The 19,427-nt window shown below is 48.3% G+C and overlaps 1 protein-coding gene and 1 long non-coding RNA gene across 2 annotated transcripts in view; both read left to right on the top strand.

Annotated features, from left to right (window-relative positions):
• The first annotated feature begins 7,483 nt into the window (after positions 1-7,483).
• Positions 7,484-19,427, top strand: part of LPCAT3 (lysophosphatidylcholine acyltransferase 3) — a 32,317-nt gene continuing 20,373 nt past the window's right edge. Inside the window, exon 1 of the mRNA XM_034786959.1 lies at positions 7,484-7,674. Within this exon, the coding sequence (XP_034642850.1) occupies positions 7,578-7,674 (97 nt within the window). The 5' untranslated portion in view covers positions 7,484-7,577. The remainder of the gene's footprint in view (positions 7,675-19,427) is intronic.
• Positions 7,728-12,825, top strand: LOC117885669. The gene is made up of 3 exons (XR_004647808.1): positions 7,728-8,838; positions 10,416-11,042; positions 11,801-12,825. It is a non-coding gene; the product is annotated as an uncharacterized LOC117885669 (long non-coding RNA).

Here is a 19,427-nt window from a genome sequence, read left to right on the forward strand (position 1 = left end):
CCAGCTCTGCCCCCCAGAAAAACAAAAACCCTAGAACCTTTTTTTTTTAAATAGCTATCTTTCTAGACCCTTATATCTCTGGAACCCCTGGCCAAAATGACTCCAAATTTGGATTACTAATCCTACTCTTCACCCTCCCGAGGCACACCAAATTTAAAAGAAAACAAACTGAACATGTCAATTTTAGAGGACTTAGAAAGATCCACCTTTAAACAAATGTCATGACATAATCTTATCTATAGGGGTGCTCCTGCACCACTGTAATACTGATGTGCACACCAATTTCCATCATCTTTATTATTCATGAGGTAAATCTAGATATGGCTAATTGCCCATGAGAAATTTTAAACACTGGGGTGTTTTCTAAAGAGAGATACAAATACCACACATCTGAAAAATCAACATAATATTAATTAAACATGAGGGATGACATAAATTTGTATACAATAACCCAGGGGTCGGCAACCTTTCAGAAGTGGTGTGCTGAGACTTCATTTATTCACTCTAATTTAAGGTTTCGCGTGCCAGTAATATATTTTAACATTTTTAGAAGATCTCTTTCTATAAGTCTATAATATATAACTAAACTATTGTTGTATGTAAAGTAAATAAGGTTTTTAAAATGTTGTGCCGCCTTTGGCACGCATGCCATAGGTTGCCTACCCCTGCAATAACCTTTTCAACTTTGCAAAAAACGTGGCTAATTTTGACCTCAGCTATTTGTGAGTTAAGTCTACATAGACCCAGCTACCCATGAGGTGTTTTAAAACCACTACATCTGCAAAATGGTGAGAGGGGTAGGGGAAAAGAATCACAAATTTGCAAAAGTCTATCTGCCTTCTCATATATGGAAAACTCTTCTGGGCCTACCCTGTCTCACTTATTGCAACCTTCTCCTGCTAGATTCCCTGAAACCCAGATCACTATTCTCTAGTCCACACAAAACCCAGATGCTACAATCATTTCCCTGACTCATCATGCTGACCACATTACCTTGCCTCTTACACTGTTTCAAGACCAAGATTCTTGTCCTCGCCTTCAAGGGCCCGCACACCTCTGACCCTCCCAATTTACCCACTATTGTCTCTTATTGCATGGCCCCTTGCCCTCCACTCCCCAGTGATGCCATTGTCTGCCTGTTTATCCATTTCCTGCAGAAGGTCCCTTCCTTCTGCCATGCTGCCCCAGGTATGTGCATAGGCAGTGAGTTATATGGGCTCATGGTGCTCCAGCAATATTCAGGGCCTGGGAGCCCAGCTCCACCAATGTTCGGGACCGGGTCTCTCCCCCGGCCCCACCTGCCGCCCCCACGCGCCTCCCCCGAGTGTCCCCCGGCCCCCACTTGTTGCCCCGGCTCGCCTTCCGGTCCCCGGAGCAGAGCATCCCTGTCTCTCCCTTGCAGTGCCATGCTGCCTCCCTCCCTCAGCTGCTGCCGCATAGTCCTAGTGCCCCCCACCCACTACTGCCAGGGCAGGCCGACCCTGAGCCTGCCCTTCCCCCTCAGACCCTTTCTTTTTCCAATGTGACCCTCCGCCAGCACAGGGGGGCCCCCCGCCTGCAGTCACCACTCCTGTCCCACGCTGGACAAGGGGCAGCCCCATCCCCCACCCTCAGTGAGGCTACAGTGAGGAGCAGCAGCAGGGGAAGAGGTGCACATGTGATGGCAGCCCGCCCCCCCCCAGCACCCACCGCAGGAGAGACAAGGGGGCTTCATGTACTTGAGAGGGGCCCTAGGAGCACGTGCAGTGACAGTGGTGCGAGGTGAGTGTGGTGCAGGGAGGCAGCTGGGGAGGGCTGGTGCCCCCCCCCCCGGAGCTCACTGCTGCCTGTGGGGAGAGGGCTGGGGGGAATCCTCCTCTCTGGCCCTTGCCCCAGAGCAGCCTGTCTGCACCCCAAACTCCTCATCCCTAGCCCTGTCCCACCCCAGAGCCCTCACTCCTTGCACCTCAACCCTCTGCCCCACCCCTGAGCCCCTCCCACACCCCAAACCCCTCATCCCCAGCCCCACCTAGAGCCATCACCCCCTGTATCCCAACCCTATGCCCTAGCCCTGAGCCCCCTCCCACACCCCAAACCCCTCATCCACAGCCCTCACCCCTGCACCCCAGCCCTCTGCCTGAGCCCCTCCCACACCCCAAACCCCTCATCACCAACCCCATCCGAGAGCCCTCACATTTTTACATTATTTTAAAAAATATACAGTAACTCCTCACTTAATATTGTAGTTATGTTCCTGAAAAATGCTACTTTAAGTGAAACGATGTTAAGCGAATCCAATTTCCGCATAAGAATTAATGTAAATAGGGGGGTTAGGTTCCAGGGAATTTTTTTTTTTTTGCCAGACAAAAGACTATATTTTATATATATACACAGTATAAGTTTTAAACAAACAATTTAATACTGTACACAGCAATGATGATTGTGAAGCTTGGTTGAGGTGGTGAAGTCAGAGGGTGGGATATTTTACTGCTAAATGATGAACTAGCACTCGGCTGAGCCCTCAAGGGTTAACACATTGTTGTTAATGCAGCCTCACACTCTATAAGGCAGCAGGAATGGAGGGGAGAGGGAGGAAGACAGCATGGCAGAGAGAAAGACAGAGATACACACCCTATGTGTGAGAGAGAGACTTTGAGACAGCAGCTGCTGCCAGCATGCTCCCTCCATTCTGAGCCCTGTCATGCCCTCCCCACTCTGTGGAGACGGGGGAGCAGGAACAGGGGAGAGGGACACCCTGACAACAGCACCCCTCTTCCCCCTCTCCTCCCAGGACATAGGGTGAGCAGACAGCAAGTGTGAAAAATCAGGACAGGGGGTGGGAGGTAAAAAGACCCAAAAATCAGGACTGTCCCTATAAAATCAGGACATCTCGTCACCCTACCTGCACAGCAAGCAGGAGGCTCCCGGAGCAGCTCCAAGGCAGAGGGCAGGAACAGCACAGGGCAGTGGGTGGGAGGGACACCTGAACTGCCCAGCAATTGATAGCCTGCTGGGCGGCAGCCACACAGGGAACTTAGGGGAGCTGATGGGGGGCTGTCGGCCCACCCTGGTTCCAAGCCCCCACCAGCTAGCTCCAATGGGCTGCTCTATCTGCAAGCAGTGGACAAAGCAGGCGGCTGCCAAATACTATAAGGGAGCAATGGGCAACTTTAAATGAGTATGTTCTCTATTTCAGAAGTTCTCAAACTGTGGTCCATGGACCACCACTGGTCCGCAAGCTCCATTCAGGTGGTCTGCAGATAGTTCCCTCTAAGGTGCAGTCCTGGGTGGCTGCACACAACAGAATGAAGGACCATCCACCTAATTAGTGGAGCCGTGCAGGCGTGGGGAAGATGCACATGTAAGGTGAGGTGGTGGCCTTGGGAGGAATAGGGAGTAGGTAGGAGGGGTCAGTGGTGTGAGAAGAAGGAGTGGGGGGAATTTGGGACGTGCAGGGCTACGGCGGCCAGAGAAAGAGGCTCAGGACTGCAGCTGCTGGGGAGAGACCCCCTTCCTTCCCAGCTTCAGCTCTGTGGCTGCTGTAGGAGGGGAGAGACCCCCCTCCTTTCCAGCCAGAGCTCAGGGGCTGCTGCGGTGCGGGAGAGAGGGAGAGAACCCCCCTTCTTCCCAGTCCCAGCTTGGAGGCTGTTGCGGCAGGGGAGAGAGGGCACATCCATTGCATTAGAAAGGTTAAGACTACTGATATTAAAATATGAGTTGTGTGCTTTTATGTGTAGAACAAAAAAAGTTAATTAGTTTTTAGGGTTTTTTTTTAATATAGCACTTTTATCCAAAGCGCTTTACAATAGTTAGCTAATGGTACATACAACATTTGGAAAGATCATTAAGTGGTCCGCCAAGACCCTCAGCAATTTTCAAGTGGTCCATGGAAAAAAAGTTTGAGAGCCACTACTCAGCAACGTAACAACAAAACAATGTTAACCGGGATGACTTTAAGTAAATTGGCTTAAAAGGCAGGTGTGTGTGTGTGTGGGGGGACTTGGACCTGTTCTGGGCACCACCAAAAATTTCATAAACCTGCCGCCCCTGGGTATGTGGAACATCCTCTGTGAACTGATCTGCAAGGTCATTGTTCCTTCCTTCTTCAGACTCACCTCGGCTTTGACACGGCACAAACCGCCTGACTGAGACACAAAATAACAAAAGAAAAAATATTTGAACAGGAAACTCGGCTCCAAGAAACTTGCTGTGACCATGATCTCCCTGGCTGACCATTTTGTATTGTGTCTTACAGTGAGAGTCTATTTGCATACAGAGCCATCAGCTAAACAAAATTTGCAAAATCTACAAAAAAGAAGCCTACAGGAAAAAAACACTAGTGTGGGGAGAAGGAATCCTGTTTACGAGTAAAGACAATGGATTGTTGAAATATAGCTAGGGGTACAGGGGTGTACCCGGTAGCCTTCACCTAGGAGTCAAGCTGCCTGTATGCTTGTCTTGTGAATGGAGGATCACAGCTGATCTGGCTGTTAAACACTGGGAGAAAGTCTTAGGGTGAACTCTAAACTTCATTAGACCAGGAAAGTTTCTTGTTAGTTAAGTCTAGACTCTAGAAGGCGTATAATGATTTTGTTTTGGATGTACCCAATTGTTTCTGATATTTCTACATATTTGCTGTTATTTCAATCTCTGTTCTTCATTAAATAAACTTTTACTTTGATTTCATTATAAACAAATCTAAGTGCTGTGAGTTGAGCGGAGCAGTTATCCTGAGGTGAAACTGGTAAGCTGGGGTGTACAGTTCCTTTGGGAGCAGCCAATCTCTGAATTCTGTGTCCAGTGGATCAAGGGCTGGGCACTCCAGGGGGACACTCAGAGAGTTCAAGGGTTGGAGTGTGCCAATTGGTTACCTGCAGAGGGACAGCAGAGCCTGTGCAGGCTAAGAGGGAAGTGCTTGTGTTGCCCATGGCTGGTGGAGTCAGAGAGATGACCCCTAACAGACATGGATGAGGCTTCCTCATGCTAAAAGCCGGTAGTAGCAAGGTGCCTCACACCCCTGGGTATCCCCAGGAAGCATCACAGCCCTGGGAGACTCATACCCTCCCCCCGGCTGGGCCCATCCCACATAGGGAACTGTGTAAGTACAGTGCTGGGACTCCTCTCTTTTTCCACAAACTCTCATTACCACTGTATGTCTAATTTTGTCTGCCATCCCTTGGGGGCAGGGATCATCTGTCTCCTATCTGCTCTGGGAGCCACCGTGCACAGAAAATATATATGAACAATGATGATGACAGTGATGAAGGTGCGCCATATGAGTTACATATATGGGAAAAAATGCACGTTTAGCTATGCATGAGGAAATCATGTTACAAATGTTCAGATTTACAATTTCCATAACATGAATTATGCATGAGAATATTTACATGATATTAATTATGTGCAAGGTCTCTTTCATACAGTTAATTATGTGTAAACGGGGGAATAGTCCTGCTATTGTGGGGAACTTTCCTGGCTTACACACTACCCTGGTGAAGTGCAGGTTAACTCATTCGAGTTTGAAACTCATCTGATTTTTTTTCAGAGTAGCAGCCGTGTTAGTCTGTATCCGCAAAAAGAACAGGAGTACTTGTGGCAGCTTAGAGACTAACAAATTTATTTGAGCATAAGCTTTCGTGGGCTACAGCACACTTCATCGGATGCATAGAATGGAACATATAGTGAGGAGATATACATACATACAAAGAACATGAAAAGGTGGGAGTTCTCCTACCAACTCTAAGAGGCTAATTAATTAAGATGATATTGTCATCTCTATAGAGAAGCATTCCTACCCAACTGGCTATGTAGGTAGTTCCCTGCTAAGGTGTAGGCACCCCGTTAGCAGGACTGCATTGAAATGGCATATCACTCCAGTAACTACCAGGCGGGTGAGGGAACACTGCATGTTTTATTGGTTAACAGCTAGGGCACTCCGCCAGTGTCTCTCCTGGGATAGAAACTATGTGGCAGAATTACATCACAGCTAAGATCAATGTACACCTCAGAGAATACACAATTGTCAACAATTAAGATGATTAAGATGATATTGTCAACAGGAGAAAAAAAACTTTTGTAGTGATAATCAAGATAGCCCATTTGAGACATTTTGACAAGAAGGTGTGAGGACAGGTCCGCTCTGTGGGCTGCTTCTGTGACTCTTCTCCCAGCACTGACCTGCTTCCTGGGTTGCTTTTCTGACCCCTCTGGCTAGCACAGCTCTGCTCCCCAGCTCAGCTTGGGCTGCTGCTCTCTCCTTAGCTCAGCCCCACTCTGTCTGACCCAGGCAATTCCATGTTTAAAATTTTTATTAAGATGATGTCAAAAAAAAAAAGTGAACAGAGTTTGAGCATAGAAGTTTCTGGTTATCAGGGAATAACATACAGATTATCGAGGGTGCAAAATTTGATTTAAGATCAGGTGGCATAAGGAATACATAATCAGCAATATCCCCGATTGGGGGTAAAAGGTTGATGGGTGAAAGTACAGGTATTGAGATATGAGGATATGAAGTTCATATAGTGGCTATGTTCAGGTATGGAGTATAATGAGTGGATATGATGATGAGGATGGATTGACCCTTACACAGAGAACTAGACCCCTCTGGCTTCCTGACTACCTGATTAGCCTGCCCACCCTGTCAATCAGGCTGACCGGGAGCAATGGCCTCTCCCCCTTGTTCCTGGGGTCTGTCAGTGTCAGGGTTCTGATTTCCCATCGACCCCTCCCCTTTTAGTGCTGGGAGCTAGCCAACCAAAACACCCCCACTGAGTTTTAGTAAGGGACAACATATGCATAAGAGAAACACAACAACAGCAACTGCAAAGCACTGGCTGAGAGCACAGCAGAGGCAAGTCATCGCTGAACATAATATTTGCATATTCAAGAGTAATATTAGCATAAGAATTATTAATTGAGGGTATAAAAACAGAAGAGCCGTACATTGGATATTTAAATTAATTTTCACATAACTCATTAACTTTGCATCTAACTCATGGGGTGGTGACAATAGGACACGCTCCAAAAATGCAGGTGAAAGGCTAAATGAGGCCGATTTTGCGCTAGACTTATTCACATATGATAAATATGCATAAGGTTCGCCCACGCTAACGGTATTCTAACTTTTTGCTGGTGGGCCGTTGGGACCGCGCTAGCTACACCACCCTCTTCCGCCGTTCGCCTAGTGCCCGACAGTAACCCTCGCCTCCTCCTCCTCCTCCTTCTCCCCCTCCCCTGACTGGCTCTCTCCTGTCCCCGGCATGACCAATGGGGAGCCGGACCCCACCCAGTACTCAGGGCCCCGCCCTATCTTGCCCAATCAGAGTCTGATTCTCGGAAGAGGCTCATCCAATCGTTGATTGACAAGGCCGTTCGTCGCTCCACCCTCACGTGGAGTAACCTTTGCCTCAGTTAGCTCTCGGTCCTGCCCCGCTGCCGCACACTGGCCAATTGGAGGCGGTGTGGGGAGCGTAGCCGGAGCAGCGCAGCCAATAGCTATCAAGTGGGTGTGTCCTAGGTGAGGGGGCCGCGCCGGCGGCTGTTGCAGCTGCCGGGTTTGGGGAGCGGCGGTGGGTCTGGCCGGGCGGCCCGGGGAGAACATGGCGGTAGCGGGGTCCGGTCTGGGCCTGGCCCGGGCAGCGGAGGCGCTGGGCTCCTCCGAGCAAGCGCTGCGCCTCATCGTCTCCATCTTCCTGGGTAAGGGCGGGGGTCGGGCGCAGGGCGCAGGGCGGGCCGAGGGCGAAGGGCAGCCGGTAACTGACTGAGGGGGGTGAAAGGTCTCGCTCGCGCCCTGCGCGTGGACGTGGAGGCGGCTGTACTGCGCATCCCCTGTGTGCGCCTAGGCTGCAGCGTGGGACCTGAGCTGCCGGCCAGAACCCAGCGTGTCTCGTGTGGCCGCGTGTGCGTGCCCGCTGCCCTATGCCCTGGATGCACAGACAGTTAAGGGCATGTGCACATCCTCAGGGGGTGGCTAAGCAGACACGTTCACCGAAGGACACATCATAGGCTGGGCAGAAATGCCACGTGCATGTTCAGTGTCAGAGAGAAACCCCCTAGGAAGGTGGTAGCAAATCCCACTGGTGTTTTATGCTGGGATAGAGCGATAAGAAAGAGTCCTTCCTTGTGTGGTTCTGAGACAATCCCACCAGAGACATTGCTTTGAACTGGACCTTCCGTCCTGGAAAGATAGTGACAAACTGGAGGGTGCTCCAAGTGATGCTCTGAGTGGAGTTTGGTATAATAAGCTTACAAATAGCTGAAGGGCCTAAACCGCTAGTAAGCAAAGAAATTATTTTCTATCATAAATGGGGGTGTAACTGAAAGGAATGAGATCAAGGTAATGAAAATTAGTGTTTAGAGTCCTCACTCTATTCTGTAAGAGGCTGTGGGCCTGGGAACACCATTCCTTGGGACACTTTTGAAATTGGAAAGCCAGTGTGTACGTACAGACATAAGACAGCATTGCCTGCTTGACTGAGCAGGGGATGTAAAACTCAGGACTCATTTTCCATTCTCTGCTCTGTCCCTGTGTTGTGCAACCTTGAGCAGGTCCCTTACCCACTGTGCTGCAGTTTTCCCATCTGTAAAACAAGGATAAATACATCTACATTTTGAGAGATTTTGAAGCTTAAGTACCTTGGTACTGTATGTAGGTGATAAATATCACATGCACCTCTGATTTAGTATGAACTGTCTTACAGCTGGACAGGGACGTGACGCACACATGAATCTATGCCAAACATCTCTACAGAGAAGCATTCCTACCCAACTGGCTATGTAGGTAGTTCCCTGCTAAGGTGTAGGCACCCTGTTAGCAGGACTGCATTGAAATGGCATATCACTCCAGTAACTACCAGGCAGGTGAGGGAACACTGCATGTTTATTGGTTAACAGCTAGGGCACTCCGCCAGTGCCTCACCTGGGATAGAAACTATGTGGCAGAATTACATCACAGCTAAGATCAATGTACACCTCAGAGAATACACCCAGTGATTCTCAATCTATTTATTATTGTGGGCCACAACCTGGGCCACAGGTTGAGAACCACAGTGCGCCCCCCCCCCCCCCCCCTCCTCCTCACAGACCCCTATGGCCAGCGCTTCCAACCCAGAGACCCCTCCACAGGGTGGGGACAGGAGCGGAGCCTGGGGTGGGTAGCAGGGACCCTGGACCTTGCTGTGTAGGGTTGGGCAGAAGCCCCGACCTGCTGGACCCCAATTGTGGGGGCCAGGTGGCAGGGCAGCTGGGTGGCAGCCCGGACACTGACCCCGTGGGGCTGGCTGGCAGCCCCGGACCATGGACCATGCAGGGTCAGGTGGCAGCCCCGAACCCCTGCCGCGTGGGGCCAGGTGGCAGCCTCAGCCCCAAGCCTGGACCCCGCTGCACTGGGCAACCGGGAACCTGGACCCTGTCGCATGGCCCGGCGGCATTTAGCACACAGCTAATTGGACTGCAGGTTGAGAACCACTGGAATAGCCTCTGTCAAAATATAGCATATTAAAAAGGGCTTTCTATGTAACCTGGTCCAGGAAGCTACATATATGGTGATTGAGGCTCCCAGGCGGTTGTATGGGGCCAAGAAGTGTTTTCACAGAGAAAAGACATTAACTTGAAGTTTCTCTTCAAACATAGGTTTCATGAATCTCTGTTGTAAGTGTCCTGAGAGCTCTGATTTTGTGAACTTGGAACTGTTGAATAGTAGGGTCTGTTTAAGCAATGCGTCCCTTCACCATCTCTTCCAACCTGAGTGGCTACCGCTGCTAAACAAAGTTGCACTGGCTTAACTAAAGGTGTGATTTTTATGTTGATTTAGTTAAGGAAGTGCAAAAGGCTTTGAGGATACAATTATTTTGGTTTAGTTTAAGACTATTAGGAATCGATTTAAGCTAAACTGAAACAAACTTAAGCCGAAGGAAGAGTCCACAGAGAGAGAGAGTGTCCATACAGGGACAATCTATCTAAATTGGTTTAACCAAAGGTATTGTTTTAAACCAATGTAACCTTCTCATGTAGAGTTCCTTGAAACTGCTGAAGTTGGCAAGCAGGAACTCAACAGGCTAGAAATCTAGTGGCCTTTGTTGCCTTGTTGATCTCCTTTTCCATGTGTGAAAATTAGTGTTTACTGCATATAGTTTTTTTATTCATGGTTAGAAGTGGTGTGTTAGTGGAATAACTTTAGCCAATTTGATCTGGAGGCCTATACTACAAAGATAGGTTGACATAAGCTGCCTTGCGTCGACTTAATTGTGCATGTGTGTACGCTTAAATTTGTCTCCCACTGACGTAAGCACCCTGTTACGCTGACAGTAACACTGCCTTCCTGAGCGGTATAGAGCCAACGTCAATGTAGCACAAGTGTAGATGCTGCATAACTGATGTCGACCCTAACAGTTCTCTAGCAGCTATCCTACAATGTCTGACATTCCTCCACTGCCCAGGTGTCACGTAGAGCAGAAGACCCCACGAATTTGTGTTTTCCTGATTGTCTGGCTTGGCGAGCACACCTAGCAGCTCTCCATTGTTGTGTGCAGCTGCCCAGCTGACCATGTTGGCTGCACGCTCTAGATATGCTCTGGCTTGGCATAGACAGGAGATATTGGATCTTCTTGGCCTATGGGGAGAAGAAGCTGTGCAAACACAGCTACAGACTAGCTGTGGAAATGTTGACTTCTATGAAGGGACTGTTCAGGGGATGATGGAGAAGATGGGGACCAGCAGCAGTGCCGTGTGAAAGCGAAGGAGCTTTGGCAGGTGTATCAGAAGGCCAGGGAGGCCAACAGTCAATACAGTGTCAAGCCGCAGACCTGCTACTTATATAAAGAGCTACATGCGATACTTGACAAAGGCACCACCATCCCACACTCTAACATCGATACTTCCAAGGAGCCTGACCCACAGGACCCTAGCCTGAACAGCGAGGAGAAGGGCGAAGAGGAGGATGGAGGAACTGGCAACTGGGGAGTCCAACTGTGCCATGAACCAGGACCTGTTTGAGACTCCACTGCAGTCCAGTCAGTCCTGGCAGCCAAGCACAGATGAGCCCAATGCAGAGGAAGGAACCTCAGGTAAGTGCGTCGATTTATTTCCCATTACAATGATGGCACTCCCAACTTAACAGGATGCAGCTATCGACTTTGCATTAATCTATCCAAACTAGAAGAGGCAGAGGTACAACAAAGAGAGATAGTGTTGTGATCTGCCTTTCATTGCTCTGTAGAGTTAGGCAAGGGGTCCCCTGTGGGGCAGTTTATGTACGCTGGGATGTTCCTTGAATCCTTCTGAGAGATCTGGATGAAACTTTCACTGAGGTACTCTGGAATCTTCTCCCAAAGGTTTTTAGGGATGGCAGCCTTATTTCTTCCTCTGTGGTAGGAAACTTTCTGCATGCCACTCAGCGATAACTTCGGCGGGCACCATTGCAGTACACAGGATAGTACGAGCTTGCGTGGCTTTGGAATGCCAGCAGCAACTGGGCTCTCTGTCTGCCTTTGTTACCTTCAGGAGTGAGATACCAGTGAAAATCTCGACTGCCTGTGGAAAATGGTGCCAGTATTCCATACCATTTCCCTATATTTATAGTTTCATGCAGCCGAGCAATTCTCTCATTTCCCTCGTGCATGGTGCTCATACTCACCATGGCTGGTGCTGTGAATGGCACCAGGGATCAGGAACTCAAAAGTATAAGTGTCCATAAGCTAGTCTTGTTTAACACTTTAGAGGTGCAAGGGAAGGGGAGAATTCTGAATCTAATTTTCACTTTCTGTTGTAACTATGTTGACTGTAATTATACTGACTATAGTACTGCTCTGTGTTTTCTCTGCAGCTGCTGCCATTGCAGTCTTGACATTTCCCCCACCACACCCGGGGAACACCTGAGCCAGATAAGGGAAAGAAGAGGACTCAGGATGACATGTTCAATGAGATCTTGCACGCCAGTGCTGCATCAGACCATGAGCACATGGCCTGGTAGGTCAACATTGCAGACAGCTTGGAGAAGGAAAGAGTGGAAAGGAGAGAGGCCTGGGAGTCCCAGCAGGAAAAGGAGAGTGAAATACACCAGGACATAATGGGGCTTCTCAGGCAGTAATCACAGATACTGCAACTCTGATGGACTTACAGGTTCAACAATCCCGGGCTCACTTTCCTCTGCAACCCACTGAGAACTCCATTATGGGACCTCCCTGCCTTGCCCCCAACATTCCACATGGCATCAGAGGCTGCTGCACTACCCATACCACTCCACCCTGAGTACATTAAAGACAATCACAGCTTCACATACACTGACCTGTGAAAACCACAATTGGTCTGTTTAGCTGAAATTGACACGAATGTTCTTTTCCCTTCATACGTTCCGTTCTTGTTAATTTATTATGTTTTATTAATTTTTAATGCATTTATTTTAAAATTGCACTGGGGGGTGTACTGATTTGGTAACGGAATAAAATTCTATTATTTAGAACATAATTTATCTTTATCAGTTCACAACATAACGTTGCCGAGTGCCTATCAGTTCTGAAAGCAACCAACTATTCGTTACTGCACAGTGTCACAAACTTATAGGATTGGTCACAGACAAAATTAATAGGTGCATTGATAGTATTAGAATCATACATGTACACCAAGCACTACACAGTTCTTAACAGGCCACAAAACAGCAGAACCTGGTAGAACACAATACACTACAGCGCATTACTGTGGATCACTTTTGAAGTGGTCTTTCATAGAATCTTACGGTTGGAAGGGACCTCAGAAGGTCATCTAGTCCAACCCCCTGCTCAAAGCAGGACCAATCCCCACCTAAATCATCCCAGCCAGGGCTTTGTCAAGCCTGACCTTAAAAACCTCTAAGGAAGGAGATTCCACCACCTCCATAGGTAACCCATTCAGGTGCTTTACCAGCCTCCTAGTGAAAAAGTTTTTCCTAATATCCAACCTAAACCTCCCCCCTGCAACTTGAGGCCATTACTCCTTGGTCTGTCACCTGGTACCACTGAGAACAGTCTAGATCCATCCTCTTTAGAACCCCCTTTCAGGTAGTTGAAAGCAGCTATCAAATCCCCCCATTCTTCTCTTCTGCAGACTAAATAATCCCAGTTCCCTCAGCTTCTCCTCATAAGTCATGTGCTCCAGCCCCTTAATCATTTTTGTTGCCCTCCACTGGACTCTTTTCAATTTTTCCACATGCCCAAAACTGGACACAGTACTCCAGATGAGGCCTCACCAATGCCGAATAGAGGGACGTGATCACGTCCCTCGATCTGCTGGCAATGCTCCTACTTATACAGCCCAAAATGCTGTTAGCCTTCTTGGCAACAAGAAGTTGACTCATATCCAGCTTCTCGTCCACTGTAACCCCTAGGTCCTTTTCTGCAGAACTGCTGCCTAGCCACTCGTTCCCTAGTCTGTAGCAGTGCATGAGAGTCTTCCGTCCTAAGTGCAGGACTCTGCACTTGTCCTTGTTGAACTCATCAGATTTCCTTTGGCCCAATCCTCTAATTTGGCTAGGTCCCGCTGTATCCTATCCCCACCCTCCAGTGTCTCTACCACCCTCCCAGTTTAGTGTCATCTGCAAACTTGCTGAGGGTGCAATCCACGCCATCCTCCAGATCATTAATGAAGGTATTGAACAAAACCGGCCCCAGGACTGACCCTTGGGGCACTCCGCTTGATACCGGCTGCCAACTAGACAGGGAGCCATTGATCACTACACATTGAACCCAATGGTCTAGCCAGCTTTCTATCCACCTTATAGTCCATTCATTCAAACCATACGTCTTTAACTTGCTGGCAAGAATACTGTGGGATACCGTATCAAAAGCTTTGCTAAAGTCAAGGAATAACACATCCACTGCTTTTCCCTCATCCACAGAGCCAGTTATCTCGTCATAGAAGGCAGTTAGGTTAGTCAGGCATGACTTGCCCTTGGTGAATCCATGCTGACTGTTCCTGATCACTTTCCTCTCCTCTAAATGCTTCAGAATTGATTCCTTGAGGACCTGCTCCATGATTTTTCCAGGGACTGAGGTGAGGCTGACTATATCCTCTTCCTTCCCCTTTTTAAAGATGGGCATTACATTAGCCTTTTTCCAGTCTGGGACCTCCCCCGATCGCCATGAGTTTTCAAAAATAATGGCTAATGGCTCTGCAATCTCATCCGCCAACTCCTTTAGCACCCTCAGATGCAGTGCACCCAGCCCCATGGACTCATGCTCGTTCAGCTTGTCTAAATACTCCTGAACCACTTCTTTCTCCACAGAGGACTGGTCACCTCCTCCCCATACTGTGCTGCCCAGTGCAGTAGTCTGGGAGCTGACCTTGTTCGTGAAAACAGAGGCAAAAAAGCATTAAGTACATTCGCTTTTTCTACATCCTCTGTCACTAGGTTACCTCCCTTATTCAGTAAGGGGCCCACACTTTCCTTGACTACCTTCTTGTTGCTAACATTCCTGAAGAAACCCTTCTTGTTACTCATAACATCTCTTGCTAGCTGCAACTCCAAGTGTGATTTGGCCTTCCTGATTTCACTTCTGCATGCCTGAGTAATATTTTTATACTCCTCCCTGGTCATTTGTCCAATCTTCCACTTCTTGTAAGCTTCTTTTTTGCGTTTAATATCAGCAAGGATTTCACTGTTAAGCCAAGCTGGTCGCCTGCCATATTTACTATTCTTTCTACACATCGGGATGATTTGTTCCTGCAACCTCAATAAGAATTCTTTAAAATACACCCAGCTGTCTTGGACTCCTTTCTCCTTCATGTTATTCTCCCAGGGAATCCTGCCCATCAGTTCTCTGAGGGAGTCAAAGTCTGCTTTTCTGAAGTCCAGGGTCCATATTCTGCTGGTCTCCTTTCTTTCTTGTGTCAGGATCCTGAACTCGACCATCTCATGGTCACTGCCTCCCAGGTTCCCGTCCACTTTTGCTTCCCCTACTAATTCTTCCCTGTTTGTGAGCAGCAGATCAAGAAGAGCTCTGCCCCTAGTTGGTTCCTCCAGCACTTGCACCAGGAAATTGTCCCCTGCACTTTCCAAAAACTTCCTGGATTGTCAGGTGCACTGCTGTATTGCTCTCACAGCAGTTATCGGAGTGATTGAAGTCCCCCATGAGAACCAGGGCCTGTAATCTAGTAACTTCTGTTAGTTGCCAGAAGAAAGCCTTGTCCACTTCATCCTCCTGGTCTGGTGTTCTATAGCAGACGCCCACCACGACATCACCTTTGTTGCTCACACTTCTAAACTTAATCCAGAGACTCTCAGGTTTTTCTGCAGTTTCATACTGGAGCTCTGAGCAGTCATACTGCTCTCTTACATACAATGCAACTCCCCCACCTTTTCTGCCCTGCCTGTCCTTCCTGAACAGTTTATATCCATCCATGACAGGACTCCAGTCATGTGAGTTATCCCACCAAGTCTCTGTTATTCCAATCACATCATAATTCCTTGACTGTGCCAGAACTTCCAGTTCTCTCTGCTTGTTTCCCAGGCTTCTTGCATTTGTGTATAGGCACTTAAGATAACTTGCTGATTGTCCTGCATTCTCAGTATGAGGCAGGAGTCCTTCCCTCTTGCACTCTCCTGGTATCCCACTTCCCCACTTACCTCAGGGCTTTGGTCTCCTTCCCCTGGTGAACCTAGTTTAAAGCCCTCCTCACTAGGTTTGCCAGCCTGCTTGCGAAGATGCTCTTCCATCTCTTCGTTAGGTGGAGCCCGTCTCTGCCTAGCAATCCTTCTTCTTGGAACACCATCCCTGGTCAAAGAATCCAAAACCATCTCTCCGACAGCACCTGCGTAGCCATTCGTTGACTTCCACAATTAGACGGTCTCTACTGGGCCTTTTGCTTCCACAGGGAGGATGGACGAGAACACCACTTACGCCTCAAACTCCTTTATCCTTCTTCCCAGAGCCACATAGTCTGCAGTGATCCGCTCAAGGTCATTCTTGGCAGTATCATTGGTGCCCACGTGGAGATGCAGGAAGGGGTAGCAATCCGAGGGCTTGATGTGTCTCGGCAGTCTCTCCATTGCATCGTGAATCCTAGCTCCAGACAAGCAGCACACTTCTCAGTTTTCCCAGTCAGGACAGCAGATAGATGACTCAGTCCCCCTTACGAGGGAGTCCCCGACCACCACCAGCCGCCTCCTTCTCTTGGGAGCGGTGGTCATGGAACCTCCATCCCTAGGACAGTGCATCTCATGCCTTCCAATCGGTGGAGTCTCCTTCTGCTCCCTTCTCTCAGATGTACCATCTAGTCCACTCTCCGCATTAGTACCTGTATCTAAGAGAACATGAAAATGGTTGCTCACCTGTATCTGCATTGCTGGTACATGGATGCTCCTCTTTCTTCTTCTGGAGATCACATGTTGCCAATTTTCTTCACCGTCCTTCTGTCTCCACTGTGCAGCCTGCTCTGATTCTTTAGAATGTTGTGCCCGCAGAAGCATATCCTGACATCTGTCCAGGAAATCTTCATTTTCTCTTTCAAAGCCTCCCTGAGCTGTGTAGCTCTGTGTGATGCTTTTTTAATAGCCCTTGTCTGGTTGTTTAAACTCAGTAGGTAACTGCTTCACCTCCGCCCTTTTACCCTGGTGGAAATTTTTCTCCCTTTGCTGCACAGATATTATGCAGGACACAGCAGGCAACTATAACTAAGGTTAAGATCTTGTCACAGTTATTTTTAGTAAAAGGGACAGGTCACAGACAATAACAAACATTCACAGAAGCTTGTGATCTGTCCCTGACTTTTACTAAAAATAACTGACAAAATGGGGAGGAAGGAGGGTCCAGCACTCACTGCTTCTGGGGCTCTAGGGTCCCCCCTGCTGCCACAGGCGGCTATAGGGGGGCCCTCCAGCTCTGCCACCCCAGGGCTGAAGCGGAAAATGTCACGGAGGTCTCTGGAAGTCACAGATTCCCTAACCTCCTGACAAAATCTTAGCATTAGCTATAACCATTGGGATATTTGTCTCACTGAGTTCCAATCTTGTAAGTAAACAGTGCCAGCCACCCTTTGATTTCCCAGAAAAATTCACCTGTCATTCTGCACCTGTTGAGTCTGTAGTTAAATCTCTCCTTGGTGCTGTCAAAGTGGCCAGTGTGACGATGGGAATTTTCTTAATATTTTGTATGAATACTGTGTGCCTCAGTTTCCCCTATGTGCTACATGTTTAACTGGGTGATGGGATGGGCTTGTCAAAGTCTCAGCAGACAATGGCTGCTCCGATGGTTGGACATCTGGTGCCTAGCAACTAATGACCAAGGGCTGCCGACTCCCTCTGCAGGAAGCAGCTGGCTGTGACCAGCTGGAGAACAAAGAGCTAAGGGTGGTAGCCAGGTGTGACATTACTGACATAACCTGTGGCTCTGTGACCATTGTTGCAACCACTGTTATGTATTTGCAGCAAATATTGTACAAAGGTTGTCGTGTAAGGTGTCTATGGAAAGGTTGTGATTTGGTGATTATGATTATGCTAGCTGTATGTGTGTATCATTTTTGTAGTTGAAGTTATGAATATTGGCTCTACACTGTATTTCAAACTTATGCTAAGCTTCTGGGTGACACCCTATACAAGTTGGTGTCAGCTCTGCTTAGCTGAGGGACCATCAGCTATACAACTGACCCACTGAAAGAAGGCAGATACACCTTGTGACTCAGCAAGGTATGCAGGGACATGGCTATGGACAGAACTCTAAGGCTGGACAGCTTATCTTTGAAACAAAGCAAGCAAGAGACTATAAAAAGACGGAGGAGATGCAGCAGCCTGTCTTCAATCCTGCTTCTTGCCTCTGGAGGGACTTTGCTACAAACTGAAGGTCTTAACAAAGGACTGAATGACCCATCCTAGCTGTGGATGTACTCCAGGGACTTGATTTGAACCTGCAGTTTATTCCATCACTGCTACAAGCCTGAACCAAGAACTTTTGCCATTACTGTATGTAGTTGATTCCATTTAACCAATTTTAGCTCTCATCTATCTCTCTTTTCCTTTTATGAATAAACCTTTAGATTTTAGATCCTAAAGAACTGGCAACAGCGTAATTTGTGGATAAGATCTGATCAGTATATTGACCTGGATCTGGGGCTTGGTCTTTTGGGATCGGGAGAACCATTTTTCTTTTATTGGGGTATTGGTTTTCATAATCATTCACCCCCATAGCAAGTGGCATTGGTGGTGATACTGGGAAACTGGAGTGTCTAAGGGAATTGCTTGTGTGACTTGTGGTTAGCCAGTGGGGTAAAACTGAAGTCTTCTCTGTTTGGCTGGTTTGGTTTGCCTTGGTGTGCAAAGGAACCCCAGCCTTGGGCTGCAACTGCCCTGCTTTAAGCAATTTGTCCTGAATTGGCACTCTCAGTTGGGTCCCACAAAGGCAGCATCGTCACACCAGGTGACCTGTTTTCCCCCAGGAAACAACAAAAGACAGAGGAGGGGCCAGGTGTTGGTAGTGTGGGCTGTGGAAGGAAGACTCTGGCTTCTGGACTGGGACTCGATAGGTCAGAGAGAACTCTGGACAGAGCCAGGTGGACTTTGCTGTAACTTTTCTGTTCTCTGTGCTAACCAAGTACTTCCTATGCTGTGTTCCAGACATCTAATAAGCCCTTCTGTTTTTTACAACACTCGCTGAGAGTCATTCTAGTCTAAGGAAGTTGGGGGTGCACTGCTCCCTTTGGGTGTGCAAGCCTTCCCCCGGGTGTCCAAATCAAGTGGAGACTCTGAGGGGATTTCACGGAGTAAGCAGCGGTGCTGAAGGCTCCAGGGTTCAATTCAAAGAGTCGGTGAAGCTAATGTGCTTACCCCAATGAGAATGAGAGACCCTAAGGGGGTGAACACTCTGAAGGGGTCCTCCCAGGGACTGTTCCAGAGCACCAGACCTGTGGATCCATGACAGTCAGTGTACAGTTCATGTTGAGCCAGGGCAAGCAAGGGGTAGGCTGGGATCCCCAGGATTGCTATTGGCATTTCAACATTCCCAATGGCAATCTGGTGGTCAGGAAAGAAAGTCCCTGCTTGTAGCTTTCTAAAAAATCCTGTGTTTTTTAAAGATACAAGCATCATGCACCTTCCCTGACCAGCCCTGTCAGTGAAGTGTCTCCAGTGATCCATGAACACTTGCATAACCAAAAAAGAGTAGCCCTTTCTGTTGATGTATTCTGTGGCCATGTGGTCTGGTGCAAAATTAGGGATGTGTCCCACTGCAGTTTGGGAACCCCATTGCAGCAGATTCATCCACTATGTCCTGCACGTTGCCAAGAGTCACAGTCCTACTTAGGAGATGATTAATGGCCCTGTCCATTTGCATGATAATTGCCTCTGTGGTGGATTTTCCCACTTCTGACTGATACTCAACTGACCCGTTAATCTGGCATTCTCCAGTGTCAGTGCAGCTCTCATTTTGGTGTCTCTGTGCTATAGGGCTGGGTGAGTTTGGTGCACAAATCCATGAATGTGGCCTTGC

The sequence above is a fragment of the Trachemys scripta genome, chromosome 1, assembly GCF_013100865.1.
Source record: "Trachemys scripta elegans isolate TJP31775 chromosome 1, CAS_Tse_1.0, whole genome shotgun sequence".
Taxonomy (NCBI): Eukaryota; Metazoa; Chordata; order Testudines; family Emydidae; genus Trachemys; species Trachemys scripta.